This window comes from Anopheles maculipalpis, chromosome 3RL (genome assembly GCF_943734695.1).
Source record: "Anopheles maculipalpis chromosome 3RL, idAnoMacuDA_375_x, whole genome shotgun sequence".
NCBI classification, from domain to species: Eukaryota; Metazoa; Arthropoda; class Insecta; order Diptera; family Culicidae; genus Anopheles; species Anopheles maculipalpis.
Genome location: NC_064872.1, coordinates 62,766,437 through 62,791,396, shown reverse-complemented (window position 1 = coordinate 62,791,396; position 24,960 = coordinate 62,766,437). Strand labels below are relative to the sequence as shown.

Here is a 24,960-nt window from a genome sequence, read left to right as displayed (position 1 = left end):
GCTTCAAAATGCATGAAGAAAACACACTAAAATGGAAAAATCTTTAAAATTATCTCTGATTGGTTAAGAACATTTTAACAAATTAAATGAAAATTCATAGAATTTTGCATATACGCATTCGCAATATTTATTCCATCACAGATGATGGATGATTTAAGGCGCCTCCGGTCCGGGCTCCCTGAGGCAGGCGAGGGGGAAACAGCGCAAAATGATGCGCTAAGTGAGGGTTGCGCACTTTGTTGTTAACTTCTTTACTGCTCGCAGTGATCGATCGCTGTACCTAATCTGTGATGCTGCGCGCGTAGCAGGACGAGAAGCGAGACTCGAGCCGGAGCAACGCCGAAGGGGCACGAATGTTGTTAATTTATGTAATCGACGCCGCGACCTTTTCCTTCACTTCCTTAGAGCTCCGCAAAAGGTGGCGCACCGTTTAACTTCCGGTGGTTCGTATTTGGATACAAAACGAACGAACGAACCGTTACCAAACATTTGATTTGAAGTCCGTCCGGATCCCTTCTGTCTGCTGATTGAGCAGGGAAATATTTAAATTAACTCCGGTTAAGCGGCTGGTTGTTTTTTTGGAGCTACAGCATGGTATTGATTTGTAGGTCATATGAGTCATTTTTCTCGTTCTCGTCCCAAACCCCGACACCTGCTGTTAATTAACCGCGGTAAGCATATGCCTTTTTGCCGGGAGGTTTTGATTTTCGTACTTTATTAAAGATTTTTTTTATTTCCTCATGCGCAAAACGAAACCGGACACTTGCTGGCAGCATAATTTCATGGCTGCCAATACTAATCCGATCGATCCGAGATATCTGCCCGTTCACTATCGGAGTCGGATCTGAGGCTGGGTGGCAAAAAGGAACTTAAAAATCAAGTGAACAAGCATCGCAAAAACCCAGCCCGGTTAGACGCACTAAAAATGCTCAGCGAACGAACGAGAAGGGAACGGAACGGATATTCGAATGTTGCCTTTCGGACCCCTTTGGGCAAGGTTAACGACCAGCGGTCGAAAAAAGCACCCCGGGAATCAAACCTAGAAGCCCATTTTCGGAAGCGATCGAGCCAGAAACCTTTCGCTACCAGCGCCGGCACGCAGCATCGAACACGTTGGCCCTCGAAAGATGTGACGATCCGTGCTCGAAAGGGGAAGGCAGAAAAATGATCAGCAATGATCACTCTTCCTTGGCTGATAACAATATACGCCGCTGGGATGAAGCATCTTCAGCCAAATACAGCACACTTTGTTCGTCTGCTAGAAAACATGACATTGCCGAGGGCAAAATCTCGTGCTGGCCTTTTCGGAAGCGATGGGACGGACGGTGCGGTGCGGTCGGATGCAATAAAACGGCATCTGTTCGTATGCAAATCTCATTGCCACCGTACTGACGGTGCAAAATGTCTTGGTCATGGTCACTGTTTTTTTATTTTTATTATTATTATTGTGGGAAATGCACCACGGACAGGGTGACATTATTGCAATAATACATCCGCTTAATTGGCGCCGCGACTCTTCAGCCGGCTAATGGAAGTTTAGTAACAATAAAATTCCTTTGTCGATACAAATTTGTGTAAGAAACAGCGAGAAAGAAACTTTAAAATCGATGAAATAGACTTCGAGCAGGACAAGGTTGAGTAAATTTTACAAAGCATATGAATCATGATCCAGTTGTTCGTTATGTTGGCTGTCAAAGTGCAATGGTATTCGAAAAAAAGGAATTTCCAACGCCTCTACACATCACTTTTTTGGGAAATCCACTCGAAAGTCATGTAGCAAGACTAAATCTTCAAGAGAGATTGTATTTCTTTTAAATTATGGTGTATTAGTAATGCGGCCGGGTAACAAATGGCAAAAATTGTTGTTAACATGCATTAGAGTAATCATCCTAATCTGAGACGACTTTCAAGATTGTTACTGATAAATAAAAGTGTAAATTTTAGCAGGAAGATAATAAATTCTTTTGCAATATGATACAGCATTACCTCTCATACTCAAATATTTAAGAGTTAATATGTTCTTGTGGTAATCAAACAGAGAAAAAACGATGATATTTCTCATTAATTTTAATTTTGTTGTAAACGTCACTTTAAAGAGCCTAAAGTGCTTAATTTTTCCTGAAGTGGAAAAATCTAAATAAAATTATCTACTGCAGATCAATTTTTAAATTAAAGTACCACTTCAATTTAAGATTTGAATAGCTATGATTATATTTTAAATGTTTGGCTTCTTTAATAGAAATAAACTATTTAAAATATATAAACAAAATAAGGCAGAAGACGAACTATTCTGCTACTATTAAATTAGGTCAAGGAAGCAGAATTTGCAGGCCAAGATCCCAAAGGATGTCCTTCGGATTGTAAAATTAATAAAGGGTAAGAAGTAGAATTAATTATTTTATTGTTAAGTATGATGGCACGGCATCGTATTGGCAAGAAACAGGATCATACTTTTATTTATTTTAGTATGACGGCTCTACGCATTTTTATCAAGAAGCAGCAGAATAAATCAGAAGATCGAACCAACGACAAACAGCTTATTTTTTACTTATTAAATTAAAACTTCAAACAATTACTCATTGTTGATGTACTCGTCTTCATCAGTCAACAGCTCAACGCATGCCCCAACGTTCCATTATAGACCATGAATCACCCCAAAAATGGTGACCAGAGTGCGTCAATGTTGCGGCACTTCTTATCGTGTGCAAGAAATCAAACCCTGCACAACTCAATTACCCCCAACGAGCAAGCGAGGTCTCGTGAGAAGCACGCTTCTGACACACCTCTCCTCGGTCTCGAGTGGGTGTCTCACCCGTCCAACCTCAAGTGATCACGTATCGCTTTCCTTATTTGCATGTGAGCTGAGCGAACCTTCTCCACCCGGTAATCTTCCTCCCGTAACCCTACAAAGTTCTTCTGACTCTTGTTGTTTTTTGACACGCTTGTCTAGAAGTGTTTTTGTAACACCCGCAGATCATGACAGTTTAAGATCTGCTTTGAAGTTGTCGTCAAAATTCGAAGGTTCGACTCGCACCACAAGTCAGACCTCCAACCGAATCCAGCGCATCAAGGGACCTTATCGCCCGCTACAACGAAGATATCAAGTATCGCCCCTAGTTGAAGTTATGATCGGAAGCAGTGGCGGTTGACATCATACTGGCTAAAATAGTAGTAGTAGCTAGCGATCCCTCAACACACATCATTGGTTGGTGTAATGCGAGAACATTGGCCAACGAGTTTCGCCGGGATAGCGCATTGTTTCAAGGTTTCCCCCGCCGAAGATGATGGGACGGAGAATGAACCCGAACCCGCTGGTCCGTGGACAAAAACCAACTTGCTGGTTATACGGCTGCGGTAAAGTCCATTTCTTCTTCCATCTCACAGCCGAACGATTCCGTTGCAGTGCCGAGAGCACCTCCCGAAGAAAAGCAATTAAGACACGTTTTCAGCGAGCAACCGGCAAATTCACGCCAAACCACATGGTTTGCCGTTCGCGCTGGTACGCTGCCGGAGGTTTGGCCAGCCGGTTCCCTATATACATTGTGGTCATGCATCGCCGACCAAGTGGGCGATCAACTGCACCGGGTTTTTGGTGCTGGGGCTGGGGTTTGGTTTGCCTTTCCACCATCGGCTAGGCGTTGCGTTTTGGACGAGTGCGAGGCGAGTTTTGGACAGCGTTTCAATGTAGTGCAAGCGAACGCTTGATTCGAAGAAAGAAGTGGCGCACAGGTGGAAAATGATGCGCGAAAGGCTGAGGAAGAGTTTTCATTCGAAAGATACCGATGTGCAATTTATCGTGTTGGGTTTAATTACGTTTCGTTTTGGGTTTCTGATTTCTTGTAGCTTTTTCTCTCGTTTCCTTGTTTTATTTTCTAATTATCTGAAATGTGTGTTCTGATTCGCGAGCGCTAAGTTTCTTTAAGATTTTCTAGTTGATATTTCTAGCCTCAGATTTTACACCTAAGTAACAGAAGAAGATCCTATTAGTTCCGTTTTATTCTTACAACATAGCTCAATCTCCAAATTTACGTCTCATTATGATGCTGCACTTTGGAAAATCCCAACAAAATTACTAACACTCACCGTCAAGACAGATCACTAAAAGTCCCCGTCAAAAGCACCACCAAATCGTTAAATCCTCAATCGCACAGCGCAGATCGCACGGTTATTCAATGACACGCCAAAATCATTGACCTTCTACCGTCCAACCGACAATATCATGCCAAAGCAAAGTAAAACAACCACAACAACAACGAAAAAACAGCACCCCCTAAACTCGCTAGCAAACCTTCCGAGGGCAGCTCGAGCGTTGAAACTCCATCTGCCAAACACCTTTCTAATCGCAAATCTCTTCAACTATTCTAACACCATCTACTGCTACACTAACCGCAACTTCAAACGGTTCGTTTCAAAACCGATTCGTCATAAATCTTACGCTGACAATTCGGTGTGCCGTCTGTGTGCCAGTAGTGCGATCGACTCCAGCACGTATGTGCGGCCCTTTCAAACACATTGTACTCACTTCTGGGTGATCTGGACATGGATTCTGCACATGGAAGCGTGGTGATCCTCTCGGATGCGGAGTGTGTCACTTCAAGGCGCTTTTCGGAGAGAAGATCGCACAAGATGATTCCTTTCAAACGTTCATGTCCCATGTACCGTGTTCGATGCATAAAACTGAGGATTAAACCCGTCCTGATGTCACACGACATGCGAAATAAATATAAAAGAGATCCGTACAAAGGTTACACGCGATCAACCTGGTGTGTTTGTGTAATCTCCTAACACTGCCCCGTTTGAATTACCTTGACCGCGGTGGATTCACGTCCAAAACCGAGCTTCCCAAAAACGGACACTTTTGCCACTACTGACCCCCATTCGCCATTTGCAAAAAAAAAAGCACGCACTCACACACAAATAAACACCCTTCTCTCGGCCGGTCAAGACGATCCGCGATCGAGACCGAATGGGGCCCTCCACATAACGCTGAAGTGTGTTGCTGATGAAGACACTCATCTTTCGGAAATAATCAAACACACAGTCACAGGCGGACAGGGAAGCGACCACAACAAAAAAAAAACCCCCTTCAGCACAGTTCCATGTTGCAATGGGTCACGTCTGTTGGCCTTTCTTTCTCTCGTAGCGTTATCTCACTCGTGCAGTCCCTCGATCTTGCCATGCTCCACAGAAACCACCACCGCACTATGGGGCGGTTTCAGCCCCGCACTGGGTTGATCGTGCGCACGCTTGATGTTCCTGGGGTTTTTTTTGCCCCTTTATTTTATTTGGCCACCGCTGACCATGAGGATCAATGACATCGGGTTTTAGAGCCGCTAGGTTGGACGCGTTGGTTGAATGTTTACATTTTTTTGAATGATGTTTTATTTATATTTTTTTCCTTCCTGTCCTATCAGCAAGATCATTTGCATAACCCGGTGGAAGAGGAAGCGACGTAAGATGCGAGTGAGCAGTACGGCAAAAATACACATGTTTTAGCAAATATTTTATTGGGCTTATTTAGTTCAAATGGTTTGAGATAATAATTTTTAAATAATTATTATGGCTTTCTTACACGCAGAATACTGTAATTAATTTTTTTTCATGATTTATAAATTGTTGTTTTTACTGTTTATCATATTTTATTAATCATTTTGTATTGTTTTAATGAAAAGAAATTGTTTTAATGTTTTTATTTCATTTTAATAAATCCAACTAAATCTTTTTTTTGTCTTTACATACTTCCTTTGTTATTAATATATTTGTTCTAAGTAATGGAATGTTTTAAATTGCCCACGTTATGTTCCAAACACAATTATATTACAGCCCGATTAACACGTAATTTATTCTCTGCAGGGCCACCTTTAGCGCATGCCTTTCTTTTTACGGCTCTGGCGCGTTGATGATAAGAAATCACGACAGCTGTATTAATGTACCACATTAATGTCAGCTTCCTTTCTTCCCGTGTCTTTCTTTAACATCAAACCCCCTCCCCGCTTTCGTGAAGGTCGTGTAGGAAGTTAACCTTGAAAATTCAAACTGATCACCCTCTCGGAAGCAACAATTATGCTGCCGTACACCCTCCAATGCTTTCGCTAGTGAATGTGAAGCACAGGGTTGAAGTAAAGAGCACATGATAGTGATTTTGTCTTCTTCCACTTTTTAATCAAGAACGGAAAGTTGTAGCATTTGCAAATGCGAATCTGACCCTGAATCCCCCAACCCTTGAAATCGACCATTGTACCCAACGAACTGAGCATGGGAGTTGCACTGCGAGATGAACGACGACAAACAAAGCGTTGCGGAAGAGTTTTTCGTCGACGACAGGCTGTTACAAAACAACACGATAGAACAGAAAAATGGGGCTTTCGTTTCCGTTCCTACACTTGCAACGTTCTCGCCCGCGGTTGACAGACTCTGACTCGACGATGCTCACACCCGGCCGGCTTATGCGCTCTATGTTGTGTTGCGTCGGATACGGGAATGGTGCACCGGTTACCATAAATAGGAACTGGTGCGGAAATAGCATAGCATCATGACTTCGATTCTGAAGGCGAAACTGATTACCACCCTACTCAGAGAACTGAACATGCCTTATGTATTCCCGACTATTCCTCCACACTTTTATGCTCGACTATGGTGTTTTTTTGTGGCGATCGTTACACTTCTTGATACTTTCCTAGCGTGATGGAATGAAAGAGTGTGTGGTAGGACATACTCTCGCTTTACCTTAACGCCACGCTCAGCTCCTATCAGCATGGGGATGAACCAAACAAAACAGATCATATCGCTCCATGATGTTGGCATGGAACCTGGAATCATACGTACATAATCTCTTCCACGCCTAGCTGATCACCTTGACAGAGCCGCACTCTTGAACTCCCCAGCGATGGGGTGCGATCTCCGGGTTCCAGGTTAGCATTCAAAGTCGCTCAAAAGCCCTTGTTCCACGCATGGTTTAAACTGTGCGACTAAACAAACTAACCACGTGGGATGCACGTTAGCTTCGAAAACAACTAAATTATCCACACCAAACGAGAAGGTGGGCTAAAAGTGTGCTTCAATCAGTGAAATACCTAAATCCCTAGCTTTGGAATACACAACATCAGAAGCTCCAAATTGGGCCCATACAGTAAAGGGGTATCTATAAAGCAAAACAGGGCAATTCACAACGATGTGTTAATATGCCATAAATACTAATACGGTTCAGAGGTAAGCAGCTCCAAAACGGGATGTTTTATTCCGGATGCACCAATATAAGGGTAAAGTTTTGGTAAAGTTTAATGATACAATCAATTTATTCTTTAAAGTTTAAATTATTAATTTTTATTTATAAAGAACGGCAGGCCGTATTGCTTAACGTTAAAGTGTTTCTGTCTATATATATTTTTTTTAAATCTTAACTAGGCCACATGTCTCCTATTTGGTTCTCAAGAAGTTTAGACTCAAGACAAGTTTAAACTTTGGGCGATATATTTAACAGAGTTACGATACAAAATGCACCTAAACACGACTTATCGTCTAACACATGCTACATGGTCCCCTGCAGGATAATGTCTCTATCATCAAAGATTTTCAATTCACCCAAGGAAGTGCGTGCTTCTTAAAATTTGCGATGAACCATTCGGATCTCGGACACACGCGTCAATAAAAGCGGGTTATTTTTTCAAAACACTACCAACAAGGGACAGAAATATTATCTACTCTCGGAAATTGTCAAGTGAATTTTTTGATAAATTATGATAAATAACTTCGCAAGAAATTTTTTTACCCTTTTTTTATTTTTTCACATTCCGTTAGCATAAGTTTTCAATCGATATCTCATCACCCATTTTTTGAAAAGTAAAACCTACATTAAATTTGTATCAATTTTCCTGCTAGAAACTTTAACATCGAGAAAATCGTTTGGCCCAACCATGTTCTATCTTTCTTACAAAATTCATTTCATTAATTAGCGTGTAATTCTTTCACATCCCTAACATAAGCTCTTCGTTGTTCAACAATTCCCATCACATAACTGTACGATATCCCTTTGCTAGTGTGTTGCTAGTTGGGTGTATAAAGGACAGCAGCAACACATCACCCAGTTTGACCTAACAGTGAGCCTTGTTCTACGCTTATTGGATTAAGCCTTCAACAGCCATCGGTTACCCTGAGTGCGGCGTTCGGTTTCGTTAACAGGAATGGCAGCGTCTGGATGTAACGATTTCCGTTGCGTGAACAGAAATCGGTCGTTGTTTGGCAACAAATAGTCCGGCGAGTATCACCGCACGGGAATGTGATTATTTCGTAAGTAATGCTTACGACAAGGTACTTATTTTACAGGGAATCATTCAGCTCGCTACTTTGATGGGGTTTTTTCGTCGATTTGTGGGTTTTTTTAAAGCAATTAGAAATATTTTTCAGATTGAGAAATTTATATTATAAAAAGAAATACTATTAAAATATATTTCTTTACCTGTTTTCTTTTTCCAAAATTTTTAGAACTGGAATAATGACGGTATAATAAATATAAATCGCCATAAACCTCCTAAAAGCGTATATACTTAGTCTACAAATAAAAATAAACAGTGCACAGTAATTGAAGGTGAGCGAGCACTTGCTCTTACTCAACGATGCAACGACCACCACCGGCAGGTCTTATCCCAACGCTGATATGTGCTACAGTTTTGCAAAGCCGGTGCCAGAACGGAAATCACCGCTTAATGGCAGCCCTCGCACATTCATTCCCACCCTTAGCCACGCCAACCTAACCATCGGAGGTAAGCAACAATCGACGACGTCTTCCGATCCGTACACATACGGTGCGTAATGCGTTTACGTAGTTCATTCGTTCGAGAGAGAGAGAGAGAGAGAGAGAGAGAGAGAGAGAGAGAGAGAGAGAGAGATAGAGCGAGAAATAGCAGAGAAAAACGATAACTAAAACCAAATCACAGATCAATCCCTTTACCTTTCGTTGGTGGCACGCATGTGGAAGCCTGCGAGAGTAAGCACGGCATTTTTCGTCGAGGTTTTTACCACCATCCCTCTCAAAACCACCCCTTAAGATTCACCGAGCAAAGGGGGTGAAATGCATCGAGTAGTAAAAGAAACGCAGCTTGATCAGCGTGAATCGATCAACACGCACACACACCAACGCATGCGACTGTCATCGGTGCATCGGTTCCTGTGGGTCGGTGCGAGCCACGGTCAGCTCCAACAGCGGAGAGCAGAAGAGTGAACGGAAACCGTGCGGACAAAACCCCCCGCCAGGCCGAACCGAGCACGAACGCCACTTCCGAGCGGGTTCCGACATCGAACGGAAGTGCGGCCCGAACCGAGCGGGGTCCGAACCCGAGCGCACGCACTGAACTGCTCCCCATTAGCGGAGCGTCGTCGAGCGGGCGGTGCAGCGGGCGGCAGAGAGTAGGAGAGACGATATAAAACCGGCATCAATTCGTAGCTTTATTTCAGTCTTTCAACAACACTTGTCGTAGCAACACCTTTCGAAGACGACGAACAGCAACACAGGGACAACCACCCTCTCTCTCTCTCTCCGTTCTGACGCACCGTGCAACTCAAATCTGACTCCGCAACCCTGCCCCGACCAGTGTCACAGTTTTAATGGGTGTGTGTATGTTGTGTGCACGTGGGAGACTGTAGTGTGCTATCTGTATCGAACCGTCAACCAGCTGGGTGCATCTGGGTGGAAGATTTTAATAAAAAGGCTTATAAAAAGCGGTACCGAATAGTACGTACGCGATCTCTGCCCCAAAACAAAAACGATCCCCACGAATGTGTGTTTGTGTTTGGTGAAGCGTGCGTTGCGAGTGCGTAAAGTTGGAACGGCGCCCCCTAGCGCCCCCACCCACGACAGTGTGAGTCGGTTGGCCCATTACATTGCGCCAGCAGCCCAAAATTGATGGAGCAACGAATCGGTGGCATTCAGTGGAGTTTGTGCGCGATAGCAGCAGCAGCAGCAGCAGCAACAGCTGAGGCGACCGAGTCTCCAGTCACGAGTTTGCGTGTGGTACAGAGCTGTGTGCACTAGTGGTATAAAGTGTGCACCGTGATACGTACGATCGGACTACCGAGTGCCACGATCAGGTGTTGATTGTTGAGGAAGCAAAGCTAAGAAACCAACAACAAAAAAAAAAACGCAAATCATTCGGGCCCACCGTAAGCCACCGTGAATGAACATTTGGAGCTAAAAAAAAGCGTTTCGGAGACGCCGTTTGCCAGACGTGGGTTTTTTTAGAAGTTAGGAGCCCTCGAAACACGGTGTGGTACGGAGAAAGCTAGGTCCTTCAGGTACACTGCAAAACGTACACTGAAGGTGGCAGTAGCTGAGCATCCAAGTGCAAACAAAATTCCCAGTTACAATTCTCGACCCTTCTTTCGAAACTAGTCGCGATCTTCGGCGATATCGGAACATTCGCAATCAGATTCAGTTATTTTTTCTTCAGCACACAGATATTTGGTCTAAAATTCTTTCAAGAAAACAGAAGCATCGAAAAGAAGTTGACTGCACGTTTCTTATAGTTCGTGTTGTGGAAAATCCCTAGTGAAAGAAGGCAACCATTTTCCATTGCCTTTGAGGTTTCGAACGCCTTACTGCAGTGCAAAAAAAAACAGTACGCTAATCGCCCTTGCCCTTGCTTGTCCTCACCGTTACCACCGAGGAACCTTTCCCCGTTTCGCGTGAATCGTGGACTGTGTGTGTGTGGATCGTGTCGAACTCCAAAGCTCCAGTGACTCCAACGTGACGAGAGTGCATGCACGCAGGGCAAGCCAGTGTGTGCGGCAATTGTGAAAGTACTTGAATTCCGGTGGAAACACAACCGTCAGTGAAAGAGGTGGCCAGCAGAAAGCTCTAACGCTGTACTCACGCCACTAGGGGTTGATCGTCGGGCACGAAAACTTGGTCGGCCGTCACAGTGAAAGGGAACGAACCGTCGCTCTTTCTGTAGCAACCCCCTTGCGCGCGAGCCGGTGCAGTGGGTACGTGTGCGTGGAAACTGAGCTAAAAGAGAAAACGAACGCCCCATACAGATCCGAGTGAGTGTGAGCAGGAAGGACACATTCGAAGCCTACAAATCATTTGCGTACGAAAATTGTGCATCATAGGACATAAGCTCGGAAATTAGTGCGATCGTGTGCGATCTATGAGAACTCTAGTGGGACTATTGGAGCTTTTGTTTTGATCATAGTAAGGTCTAAGCGGACTTACAATAAACAATAAGAGTATACCTTTGGTAGAGGAGATCTGCTGGATTCGGAATTCCTCTGTCGAAGCACACAACAGACTGAGGAGGTGATAGCTGTAAAGCAGGCTGTGTTACAAACAAACAAAACATTGTACAATCTATGTTGCGGTGTAGGTGTGCGCGTTTGTAAATTTACTGTAAATAGTAAGTGAGTCACCGTCGAACGGAACTAAACTCACACTCCATCCTTCATCTTCCGCCACCCCAAAAGACTGGATTAGGCAGCAATCGAAACAGGCGACCGCACTTAGTGCACTCATCGATCGACGAACGAACTAAAGCAACACACAAAAACACAGCAGGGAAAACACAAATCAACAGCAAGCAAATTCAGTGCCTTCGTCCGGAACTTGTACAGCCAAAACTCTATTTGCTAACACCCTTACGAAAGTATCTTACGGTGACAAAACCTTCGCCTCTACAACCGTACAAGAGGAAGCCATATTAGCCATATTAGTGGACAAGAAAGAAAGCAGTACCGGGCGCCGAAAGTCTAACCAGTATGGCCGACACAAAGACGACGACGATGACGACGGCAACGTCCAGTGAAGCAACGAATCTAGTGCCGCCAAGCACAGCTACGGCAACGGAAATGGCAACGCAAACTGTCGCCGTTCAGAGTGACAACGGTCCCAGCAGCGAACAGACGACTCCGACAAAAACGGAGACCACCACAACGGCGGTGAGAACGATGATCGAAACTGCGACGATGACTGACGCCGTTGAGCTGAAAGAAAGTGAAAGTTCCGTGCCAGAGTCTCCGCCAGCGGCGGAAACTGCTGCCCCAGTAGAAGCGAAATCGACCACGCCGAGTGAGACAATCGTGCTGGAAGGTGCGGCCACTGTGAAGGAATCGGTAGAAGCGGAAGAAGAACCCGACACACTGTCACCGCTGATGACGGACAATCATACGTTCTTGCAGCATCAGGAGCTGATGCGCGAGGAACCGCTGGTCGATGAACAGCTGGCGTTAGACGAGCCGGGCAGCAGCAGTCCTCAGCAACATTTCCACCGTCACCACAATCATCACCATGGTGGAGAGGAGGTGCATGATTACGGCATCTACGATGATGACGAGCAGGAAGACGATGATGAGGACGAGGATGATGAAGACATTGATGATGAGGACGAAATGTTTATGCGCGATCAGGACGACCAGGAGCGTAATATGAAGCACTCCGACACGAAGGAATCAATCAGCTCGATCGACAGCGATGTCTCGCTATCGTACGATCGGCGGAGTTCCAGTGAGCTGCCGCAACACCAGCAGCAGCTTCGCCAGAACTCCGAAGATGCCGGTGCCGGTTCGTCGGATGATGCGGCGAAGGATTCTGGATGTGAAATCATGAAGAAGTCATCGGGCGAAGGTGCAAATGAAACTGGCACACAGGAAGATGCTGAGGATGGCGGTGCGTTCGAGATTCCGGACGATGAAATGTGTGAGCGGATTATTGAGCAGGTAGAGTTCTACTTCTCCAACGACAACATCCTCAAGGATGCGTTCTTGCTGAAGCACGTGCGCCGCAACAAGGAAGGCTTTGTCAGCCTGAAGCTGGTCTCTAGCTTCAAGCGTGTTCGTCAGCTGACAAAGGACTGGCGCGTTGTTGGGTACGCGATCAAGCGCAAGAGTGTAAAGATCGAGGTGAACGACCTGGGCACAAAGATTCGACGTCTGGATCCGTTGCCCGAGCACGATGAAACTACGCCGTCGCGCACGGTTGTCGCTACGGGACTGCCATACGATAAGTACACCGTCGAGAAGGTGTCCGAGTTGTTCTCGAAGTGTGGTGAAATTTCGCTAATCCGTGTGCTTCGGCCGGGTGGTCCTATTCCGGCTGATGTGCGCCAGTTCATCAACAAGCATCCAGAGCTGCAGCAGAACGAGTGTGCCCTGGTAGAGTTCACCGAGTCGGCATCGGCCCGCCGCGCCCAGGCCATGACGGAGTTCGTTGTGCTGGAGCTCGTAGCACCGAAAAAGAAGACCGGCAAGAAGGCCACCAACGTGACCAAGTTTGTCGAAAGCTACAAGGTTGCCGCTGGACATGATATTGAGCGAAGCCGTGGCGGTGAGGGTTTCGATCGCTTCCGAATGCGCCGCGGATCGGGCTTCTATCCCAAGTCGGACATGATGGTCGGTACGCTCTATCAGCAGCAACAGGTTGCACCGCACCACCACCATCACCATCACCATCAGATGCTTCCGATGATGAGCCAACCGATGCAGGCGCCACTGCAGCAGGATCCGCACCAGCACCAGCAGCAATCGCCACCGATGCCGTACATGGTGCCACACTCGCCCCAGCCACGCAAGTACTCCTTCGGCAACGAGACGTACGAGTGCTATCAGGCACCACAGCAGCAGCCGCGCCGCTCCAGCGCCTATTCGCTCGGATCGGATGCTTCGCGCAAGTTCTCCAGCTGCTCGGAAGGCTACTCGAGCTGCGGTGAAATGTCACGCCGCACGTCTGCATGCTCGTCCGTGCCCGCGGAAGGCATGTCTCGGCGGACGTCCGCCTGCTCGGAAGTGCCATCATCACGACGCTCATCGAACTGTTCGGACTTTTGCTCGTGCAATGCGCGTCGCATCTCGCAGTGCTCCACCGACCTCATGTATCGCCGAATGTCGCAGTGTTCGGCGGATCACACCGGTACACCGGTGCATTCGGCCCCTCGCAAATATTCGGCCGGCTCGAACTACGACCGTAAGTACGCTAATTCGCCGGAACTTATGCAGCAGCAACAGCAGCAACAGCAGGGACATCTTCTCCAACGTCGCATCTCGATGGACTCGACCGGTGGGTACGATCGCAAGTTTTCTTCTGGCTCGATCACCGGCTACCACACGGACGGCAGCCCCAACATCTCGCCGCGTAAGTACTCCTCCGGTGGATTCGATCCGCTGCGTAAGCTGTCGAACGGTTCGGATCAGTACTACAATGGCCGCAAGATCTCGACCGATTCTGGTTACGATCGACGCATCTCGATCGGATCGGAATGTTCGGGACCACGATCGCGCGCCGGCAGTATCCTTTGCAATCATGCGGGCAACACACCCCTACCGACGTCTGCTAGTGAAGCCGTTGTACGCACTCCAATTGGACCGGATGGCAGCAAGGGTTTCGGTACGCGCACACGTCGCATCGGCCAGATTGTGCCACCGGCCTAAGGAAGCGAAATGGTGTTGATCGATAGCCTTCGTTGCAGTGCAGTATTCTGATTCATCTTCCACGACTGTCGTCAATCTTCACACATTGGATTCATCGTTTTGGTTAGGGGTTTCTTTGGAGGAGTACTGTATGATCATCACTTGTTAGATTTAGGATTCACGATAACATTTCGACAGTTTTGCATCCCTCCCTCATCCTACTCGTCAGCAGGCGAACAGTGCGTAGGGGTTGCGTCCAGAACAACGCCCCCCCCCCCCCCCCCCCCCCCCCCCAAGTGTGCGGGGGCTCTATCCGAATCACTTTCACTTACAACCAGCTGGTGGCCTAGATTAGCACCAGGCATGGGTAGGATTGCATTCGCACACCAGCGATTGCGCTCCATCTCTCTCACTGCTGCGCAAAACTCTCCATTTGCAGCAAGTTCAGCGCCACTACGCGAAACATGCGGTATTGCGCAAGCTCTTAGGGAGCGAACAGGGAACGAGAGTTAACGAGACCGAGAGAGAGAGAGATAGAGCTGGGGGTGCGTACAATTGCGTACGTGGAGTTGTCAGACGACTCGCGAGCCGTATCGGCCGACCGTCGGACAGAAACGTGCGCAGACAATCTGACGACCGACACACACAGCCTTTCACTGTGTTTGTACAGCCGATCTGTGTTTGCAGATCGAAACAGTCTCCCCCCAAGACGCTCTTGGGGGGAGACTGTTTCATCTCACGGTTGAGGCAAGATCAACGGCAACAGCTTCACGATCGCAACCCGCAACAGCATCATCATCATAGTATTGGTGTCGTTCGCGTACCCACAAATTGCTCACATTGCGATCGTTTCACACCCGCGACAAGCCCTCTCGCGCGAAAGATTTCATTGCACTTATTTTAAGGATCGCGTGCCCGTGGCTTAAGCAAGAACTTAACCTCACTTATTTAAGCTATGCGTCATCAGCACCTTCACTTTTTGCTACTTAGACGAGACGAACTCCCTAACGATCTTGCCTGACCGTAGGAGCGGGGTTTCTATTCCCACTATTCCTAACCTATCCCCTAAGTCTCCGCACGCTATTTCAGTTTGGTTTGGTGCGCGCACCAAAACGACGATCACAAGCTAATCGTCAGACGTCTCTAACGCGACCTTGTCTCTGCCACGCCACCGTTGCCCAGAAGGGTAAAGGTTCGGAATGCCTTGTCGAAAGGTTTTATTTATTCGCTGTATTTTGTGTTTGCGTTAGTAAGTTATCTATCCTTTTTGGTTCTCCATTTTGTTGTTTGTAAGATTTTAGAGCGTAAGTTTGTTTTAGTTTGCACGATCGAGAAGCTTGTTTTACACGTCCCGATCGGATGCGATCAAATGTGAATTAATAGTCCGTCGGATTAGAGCGTTAGTACATTAGGGTTAAGAATAGTATCGCTTACATCCCCCCCACCGGGGCTTCTAAAGCAGAAAGTAATATGTGCGAGGTGTAGTTTTAGCAGTTTTGCCCCGTTTCGCAAATTGAAGAGAAGAAGAAAAAATGGAAAAGGAAAGCAGACCAGTTAACCCGAACGAACGAACGCAAATCGAACGGTTTACGACGATGCAGAACGGAGTGGGCAAATGTTGATCCTGCCCATCCGGTTGGATAGGTCAAGTTCTGCTTCACTAATTACTTATACCACCTGGTAGAATTCTCACGCTCCAGTCACGTTGCCGTGTTGTACGTTTTTGGATATTGTCAATCGGCAAACAAGAACTACAAAATGGTAGTTCATGGACCTTGACCTACTTGAGCTTTCGGTAGGTCGAACCGGTAAACCGCACGATGTGGATAAGGTTTCATCTTGTTCAAGCCCTCATCACACACTCACATCCAGGCCCACAATCCGCCTCCTTGTGACGTGGAGCTTTCACACGATAGCTGTCAAGTGCACCACCCTGCATCGATGCTGTAGTCAGTGACACTTGGCGCAAAAAAAAAAAACCACTCACGCACATGTGTCACATTAAGCGTATAATTACCCGCAAGCGTATCCCCGTTAGGTGTCGATGAAAAAAAAAAAAATCGGGGGAAAAAAAATTGTATTAACCAAAATGAAAGCATGACCCGAACATTAGCTGCGCCTTCACGAGCAGCAAAATGAAAAGCCACCCGGAGCCACAATTGCTTCCCAATTCCTAAATGGATTCGGTTTTCTCTCTCTCCGCAAGTTTTGATAAATTGCACATACTATCCCCAGGTATGTGCGGTAACGGGTAATGTGATACAGATGCTTTATTGTTGCTGTCTTGTTTTGCTTCCCAATTTTGTGCACCGGTCTCGGTCTCGGTAGACTTAATTTCCGGTCCACAAGCGCATTAGGCTTCGCTCCGGACCCGGACAGCGCTACGACAACGGTTCGTTAGGTTTTTGATTTTCATTGCTCCGTATGCGATGGTGTGGAAAATGTGCTTCCACAGACACACACACACACACACACACAAACGTACAGAAAGAGTTAGCTTAATTCCTACCAGCTTACCTTAGAAAATGCAGAAAGACTGCGGCTAGGAAGTGAAATTATCAACCGCCGCGATGGTTTTGGGCCGATGGGTTTTTGTTAGTTGGACCCGTTGCGAGGCGCAAACACTAAGCCATTCGTTGTTAGTAGCGCGCAGCTGAACACAGGTACACAGGCAACAACAAAACATAAAGATTAACGACCACAATTTCACTGCGATCGACGTGGATTGCCACGGAAAAAGCATGACCGCGTGTAGAGCATGTCTCGATATTCCACTATTTAACGCCACTACTTAAGCATTCGGAACAATGGATCCGTTTGATGTTCCGCTGATGTTTTGGGAGCCTTTGAAGCATTTCGAGTGGTTTGCAGGCACCTACCGGCCTTTATTGTTGGCGCGCTACTGTAGGCACAATTTCCATGCTTTCATACTTTTCACAAAACTCGCTCATAGACGGCAGGGTTGGATGGCTTAGATACAGTGGCCTTCCCCGCATTTTTGATGAATGATCGCGCTGAAGGAAGTGGAGGTTTTATGAGGTTTCGTTCCTATCAACTGCTTCTCATTAGCGGGTGTGTTCCAGCCCTGGCGGGTGGAACGGGCAAAGCCCCTCAAAGACTGCATGCAGCGGTAAACAATCTAGCGTGGAAGGAAAGGAAAACAAACCTGCCAATAGTAATTACTACCAGTAGTGTGCTCTACTACTTTCCGTGTTTGAAGTTGCATGTCCGATATGGGTCGGAGATGGAGATTGTTGCAAAAACAGCTGGCGTACAGTACAGCACAAGGATGTGTTCCATACTGGTTTCCGGCTGGAAGTGAGCAACTAAGGCTTAGGTGGTTATCAACGATTTCGTCACATCGTCGGGGACCTTCGAGTGGCACGGAACAAACCGTCACGTGTTCAAGTTCGTTCGGTAGGGTCTTGGTCGTGTGAATCGGGAAGGAAAAAATTCACACACACACACACTTTTCGTGCTGTTTGCAGTGTAAAGGCATTAACGTTTAAAAGTGGCTGCTATGACAGTTAGTTTAGTATGGTCTCGAGTAACGAGTATATAGTAATCAAAAAGGTGTTTTCGTTCTGCTTAATTACGTTTTCTCCACCCGTAAAACCTATTTAAAATCGCTTATCAATCTTGCATAAATAGACGAGTAGCATTATAAAGAAAACACACACACACATACAGGCGCTGGGAAAAATGCAACATAAAAACTGGCCGTCCCCGGTAACTATATCCCCGAAATGCTAATCGATAGTTTTTTCTTGGTGGTACAGCAAATCCGGCTGGACGGTTCATATTTCATAGTTACTCGATCTGCGCGAGCGGATCGAGCGTTTCACTCGTAAAACGAAATAGACAGAGTAGGAAAACGGATTATACTTGTAAGTACTTTAATAATTATATTAATTATGGAGACATGTCAATCCCGTGTCCCCTTCCATTTCCCTTCCTTCCCCTCTCCTGTCCTCCTACCCTTTCCTTTCAGCACATCCTTTACCCTTCATCCTTACGATGAAGTTTGTTCTGTTATTATAATTTGTAATCAGCGCTGTTTTTTCTTGATTAAAATATTTCCCCTTTATAATAACGTTAAGCAAGCAACAGACAGGCAGCAAACAAAAAGCTAATGTGTATCTAGCAATAATGCAATAGGTGCGATACCGAGGCACGAAAGCCACGCATGGCAAGCGCCGATAGGAGCGGAACGCAATTTTCCTAAAGTGGTGCCGCGCTTGAGCTAGACATCTAATGTATGCGTGCGGCAAACGGACGAGCGTAACGTGTATTACTATTTGTCTAATTTTAAGAACGGTTTTAAGAACGCGGAACAGGGAACCACTGGTTCGTTGGTTGTAAAAAAAATCCAACCAACTGAAAATAGACAGAAATACAGGAAAGAAAGTATTTTTATACATGTACTTGGAGCTGGTGTATTTGAATCAATCGATGTGGCACTCGCCAGAAGTTGAAAATGAAAGAAACAATTCGGTCAGTATTTGTTCCGGAGCAGTATTTGTTGTTGTTGGTGATTAGAGGTAAGTTGTTTTGCTATCCGAAATAAACTATCGGCAAGAAAGATGGTTATCGTAGCCCAAAAATACATTTCCAAAAATTCTCCTGCTTTGGCTGATGTCAAAAAGAAGGCCAGTGGACGATACGCTGCTTCTAAAAATATTTATTTTAACAAGCACACAGTTTGAAGAGGAAATAAGCGAAAGCCATTCGAAAGCCTTGACACACATCGGAAGCAGGAAGGCAACTCTCACACGGAAGGTCACATTCGCGTAGCTGATGACATGATCTACTAAAACATGTAGTTGAATTACACAAAATTGAGCTATTTTTGGTTCTACTTTTTTTGTAAAACAAGACATCAATTTACACTCAGTCCAGTCGAGGACGGCTCATTACGCAACAATGGCGTCCCACCTTTTCCATCGCATCCCAGAATGCGGGAATATTCACCCATTTCAACCACCATACATATGGGCAGTGTTTCTTGTGTCGCCACTAATCCGCCACTAATTCAATAAATTTTCTAAATCCCATTTAAAGAAAACGATTAGCAACGAGTGTGACCGTCAACTGTAGGGAAATGGAACAGCCATAATCCGCCGTGCGCCTCTAGCATCGTACCCCGCCCCCCCCCCCCTCCCCCAGCAACCTTTAAAACACTCGTAAATCACAAACGAGTCCGTCAGCCAACGAGATAGAGTAGTGAAACCCCATAAACTGTTCCACAGCCCCATTGACCTACATTCTAAGATCACTTGCCAACACTTCCCCCACAGATGATGAAGGATCGTTCTGTACACACGCCCGCCGAACCAAGAACGCGAAAGGATCGCGGGAGATTAACGGCGGATTTACGTACCTAAAGGTGTCCTTCGGCCGAAAAATTTAACCAGCAAGGTGCGTCCGCATAATCTCAAAATAGTTCCACCCGGGGAACACCCATCGCTGGCGAGCAAACTGTCTGTCTGTCGCTGGGTGGCTGAAATGTCGCTCACCAAGAAAATGTCAACGAGACAACATGACGAACCAGTCGTCTGCCGAGTTGGCTCTCAGGTTGAATGAAAACAACCACAAAAAAGTATGGAAAGAAAAGTAAAAGTAATGCGACAAGTTTTCCTTCGTTCTTGGAACCATCCTCCAACCATGATCGATCGATGGGTCTTTATGGGAATCTGGTGTACGGTTATTGGGTTGCGTTCTTTCTGCGTACGCAAAAAAAAAGGTCAATACATCTTGGAGTTTGAAGCGTGCAACCAAAGAACGTCCCTTGAGCTGTCAGCCGCGGTCAAAGGCGGTACACCCGGTTCTTTTGGAACGCTAGGTGTACATCCCCAGCACCGAGACTTAAAATTTATGACTGATGCGGACCTTCGCGCGTCAAACGTACGGCTGAGCGCACGCTCGCACACCGACCCGATCTTCAACCGTTTGATCTAACGGGAGTAGAAGATATTCCCCGATGCCTCCGAGAGGGCAGGGAAGTAATTATAAATCATATAAATAGTACCCAGCCAGTTGGATCGCTCTTGAAACAGCAACAAACTGGCGATGGCCTTTGGGGTGGAAAATATACAACGCCACAAGTGTGTTTTTTTTTCCTGACGATCGGGGTGGTCCTTCCTTTATGGATGGATAGGTGACAGCGGGATGAGTACGTCCCTCAAGTCTGGGGTTTGGAAAAAGTTCATTGCTACGATTTTACGATACGAGCTGATGAAGATGTGTTAATTTATTATTTACTAATCACACGCACTATACGATCGCGATCGTACGAAGATGCGCTGAGTTTGTTGGCATTCTTGTCGGAAAGGGCTATAAATAATATTATGCTTTCCAAAATGACATTACGCTTGTATGTTAATATGCAGACGTTATTATTGATTCCCTTGTAACTGGCACAACACAATGCATGTGATGTGCGAGATGACTTTTAAGAAAATCGCGCATCATACCGAATAATAACAAGCGTTGCAAGGCCTTGGGCGAGACAAAACAGCAACAACAATATAAGTAAACAGATGCATGACTATATTTGGCAATAAGGTGCTGTCAGTAAATACAAAGCAAAACAAAAACTCACATAAACTATGGTAGGGATGCCGGCACGCAAAGGTCAACCGGATTGGCGGCGTGATTGTGCTTTGTGTCGGGTTCGAGCTTCCTTCCGTTGCCGTCCGATGTCCGGTTTCCGAAAAAAGCACACTTCACCTTCGACACCGCGACACTTATGATAGATTTCAGGTACGGCAATGGTATCGGTGCTCTGCTGAGGTCCTGCTCGAGCTTTTGAGAGCCTTTGAAGGGTGCTTCAAGGATCGTCGATCATTGAACGAATTAAAGCATGCCTCTAGAACACACTACTAGGCAGAGGGTTTACTTCCTTCTTGATAGTCTAAAAACCTCCATACTCTAGAATCTAGTCTCCAAACAAAAAAAAAAGCTATCACTCTTCGTGATACAATCGCTATGAATAATAATGGCACTAATTTTAAAGCCTACATCTCACTCGCACCCAGAACACCCGGCCCGGCTCACGTGCGGCTATAAACATCAAATATCACCTCACGAGTTGGTACTAGGGAGGGAGGTAAATATTATTCCAGCAAACATGCGTATACCAAGTCACATACACACACACAAATGCGTGCACCATTTCGCTCTAGTTAGACGATAAATCCGTTCGCCTTGATTGTGGCCGTCAAAATTGTGTACGCAAGGCGATAAAGTGGCGATCACAGAAGGGAAAAAAGGCACAGATTTGAAGGAACAAGGTAAACGGCGATTACGCATCGCGGCGGGAGTGTTTTTGGGTGCAATCAAACTGCGGACTTTGTGTGTTTGTGTGGTTCCGTACAGAATCGGGATTAACCTTCCCGGAGAAGATGCTTTATGGTTTGTGTATCTAATTGTATAAAATAGATTACACATAAACATAAGGTCAGTTTTGTTGTAATTTCTACTGACCTTCCGCTACATAAAAAGTTTGTTGCAGGTACATTGTTCAAGTATTTAATGAACAGCAATCCACGACAACATTTACCATCTAGGTGTGGTAATACAGTTCCATTACAGCAACCTATATTGATGCACTTCCTTTAAATGTTTATATTGCTGTACCACTTTATCACGAAATGCTTGCATTTTTTTAACCTTTTTTTGTACTCTTTCAACACATAGGTATATTAATTGAAGCATATATTAGAAATTGCTTTGAAAAATAATTATAACGCATAAAAATCATAAATAAAACTAGAATAACTAAAACTAAATTAAATAACTATTTGTGTTTATTTGGAAGAAACATTGCAGTTGAATAATTACAATCATAACTGAAAAGTCGCTTTACATAATTAATACACTAAAATACGAATAAACGGTGCCGCTATACCAAAAGAGCCGCTGTACAAAACCGAATATCTCGTTCGCTCCCAAACGCCTGACAGGGCTGCAATGCGTATCACAAATTGCATACCTTGAACGATTTTGAATCATTGGCGATCAGTTGTTTCTGTTCAATAAATCTATGATAAATAATACTAAATAAACTTTAAATGAGTTTACAAATAAATATTTTGGTCCTTTGTTTATGTACATATGTGGTTTTAAACGGATCGCACGAGATGTAAACAAATGCGCAATATATTAATTGAAACGCGGGCGAAAAAATTAAATAATAATTTCATCATATAATTTTTGGGGAACATAGTACAATATTTGAAAACATAAATTTAAGACATTTTATCTTCATTATTAAAAAAAAATGTTTGCTATAGCTTTGTGTTTTAATAAACTACAGGCTGCTGTCCTTCATTAAATAAAAAAGTGCTATGACGCTCTTCTCATGCATCTTACAATCACCAATAATTATTATAAAAATAATTTCAAAAAAGATTGGAGCTTACTGGCAAATGGAGTTTGAACCACGGCATGTAAAAACCGTCGCCTCAACCAACTCTATCAACATGCAAATCTATTAATATCGGATGAGTAAACAACAGTAACAAGATAATATATAAAGTAATAAAAAGGTAAAAAATCCACAGAAAAATACAGTTTATTATCTTAACCACAAAGTGTAAATTATAAATGAGGGCACCCGAAACTGTTCTTAGATTTGAAACGCATCGGTTCATTGTTTGTGCATCAAAATAAATGGATGATTAAAACCACAAAAAAAAGCATCCCCATATTCTTCCTGCGAGACATAATTAATAAAGACAATTTTCTGATGTCAATCAACGAAACTGTTGCCAAAATCGTTGACACGACAGAATGAACCAATCATCATTTCACGCTCCGCCATGTTTCACCAATCGCTTTTTGGACTAAGACCAATAAATACGCCTCCGCAAAGGTTTAGAGAGAATCGAGCAGTGCGCAAGGCGCCACAGCCGCGGATGCTAATTTTATCAAATTATAAGACCTGTCAGTTTTCTGCAAGGATGTCTTGCAGAAGGATGTCTTTATTTAAATGTAGTTTCAAACATTGTTCAACGATCGTATAGATTTAACCCTGATAATCAATGCTATATTATGAATAAACTTCACAACATGAATTTTCCGACAATTAAACTAATAAATAAAAAACATGTACAGTAACGAAATGCAACAGAACAGTCATGAGTGTCACCAACCAAGAAACTGCGCCCAAAAACCATGCTGACCAACAGGGCACGACAGAGGGACGATTTAATTAGCGATAATTTATGCATCCGCCTCGTGATGTATTAGCACATTTTGGACGTTTAATTAGGATATTAGGTGCGTCTAATGAAGATATCACTGCCAGCACGAGGCGAGTAACGACTGCCTGTGGATGCGTTTCGTCGATCAGTCAGCGCCCAACAATGCAATGCTTCAGAGTGCCATTAAATGTGCGCGTAATTACTTCATTTCTGCGAATTTCTACACCACTAGGCACGAGTATTTTCGCCTGGCTATGATCCTAATGCGCTATACTGTGGTGGTGAAGGGATTCGTAGTTGTTACGCATCCTCTAAAGACTTGATGATTTATGCGAACGATATAAATTGTCAAACATCCTGTCCCATTATGCTGTAACGCTCGGTAACGCAGCAGCAGCAAGCGTGCACTGTTGAGCTACTAATGCACCAGCTCAACATAAATTGTCATCCAGTTAATCAAATCATACTCTTTCACTTGTGTCCACCTTGAGGTCGTGTTGGCATGGAAATGAGGAATGGAGGAAGGCGAGAACGGTTTTGTTAAAATAGTTTCATAATTGCTTTAATGTGCGCCACACTAGTGTAGAATAATTGTTGTCCCATCGCTTCAGGAATACCCCTGTTTTATTGGACATCAGTATTTTTTACAACAAAATTTGGGGGATTTGTAGTAAAGATAATTTACTAACCTCTTCTTGCAGCAATGTTCTATTAATATATAGCAACCAACTATATGTAGTTTTATACCGTAACATAACTTCAAATTCTGTATCAAACTTTATTCAAATTTACTTTTAAACTATCACTTATTATCATTTATTACTAATAAAGTTTTATCATAGCCTTTTTACCAAATTTAGGCAATAGCCTTCTACCCATGTTTTTTTATTTTATATTTTGTTGGCATTCAATTTATACAGCTATGATGATTTTTATTGCAAAAATGTTTCTGGCAGATTCCTATTAAAAGTAAAGTATTATTATCATAATACTATTTCAATACTTTTCTTTAACTAGAATACGCGTAAAATGGTAATGCAATTCCCATTCAAATATTTTAATTAATGACTCCCTTCCTCACTTCGCAGTGCAGTCTAATTATGCTTATAGAACTGGAGATTGATCTATTTTGTTTTCTTTTTTCCAAGGGCGTTTAGTGACATTGCTTAAGAGTTCGTTACAGATCTAAAATCATCGCTATATTTTCTTCCTTTTGCTTTCGTTCTGTTCCAGGGTGATCCACCACTCGCACACCGTTCGTGTGTGCGATTTGGTCAATTTATATTATTTTTTATGTTGATATTAATAAGAAAAAAAAACACCAACATCATCATACCACATGTTGACAATCATCGTGCTCGTGTAG

At 44.6% G+C, this 24,960-nt stretch overlaps 2 protein-coding genes across 2 annotated transcripts in view; one reads left to right on the top strand and one right to left on the bottom strand.

Annotated features, from left to right (window-relative positions):
* Positions 1-24,960, bottom strand: part of LOC126563252 (biogenesis of lysosome-related organelles complex 1 subunit 2) — a 271,392-nt gene that overhangs the window by 126,594 nt on the left and 119,838 nt on the right. The window lies entirely within an intron of this gene.
* Positions 11,624-14,409, top strand: LOC126561597 (uncharacterized). Its single transcript, XM_050217842.1, has one exon. It carries the CDS (start codon positions 11,746-11,748, stop codon positions 14,407-14,409), a length of 2,664 nt encoding a protein of 887 aa, XP_050073799.1. The 5' UTR covers positions 11,624-11,745.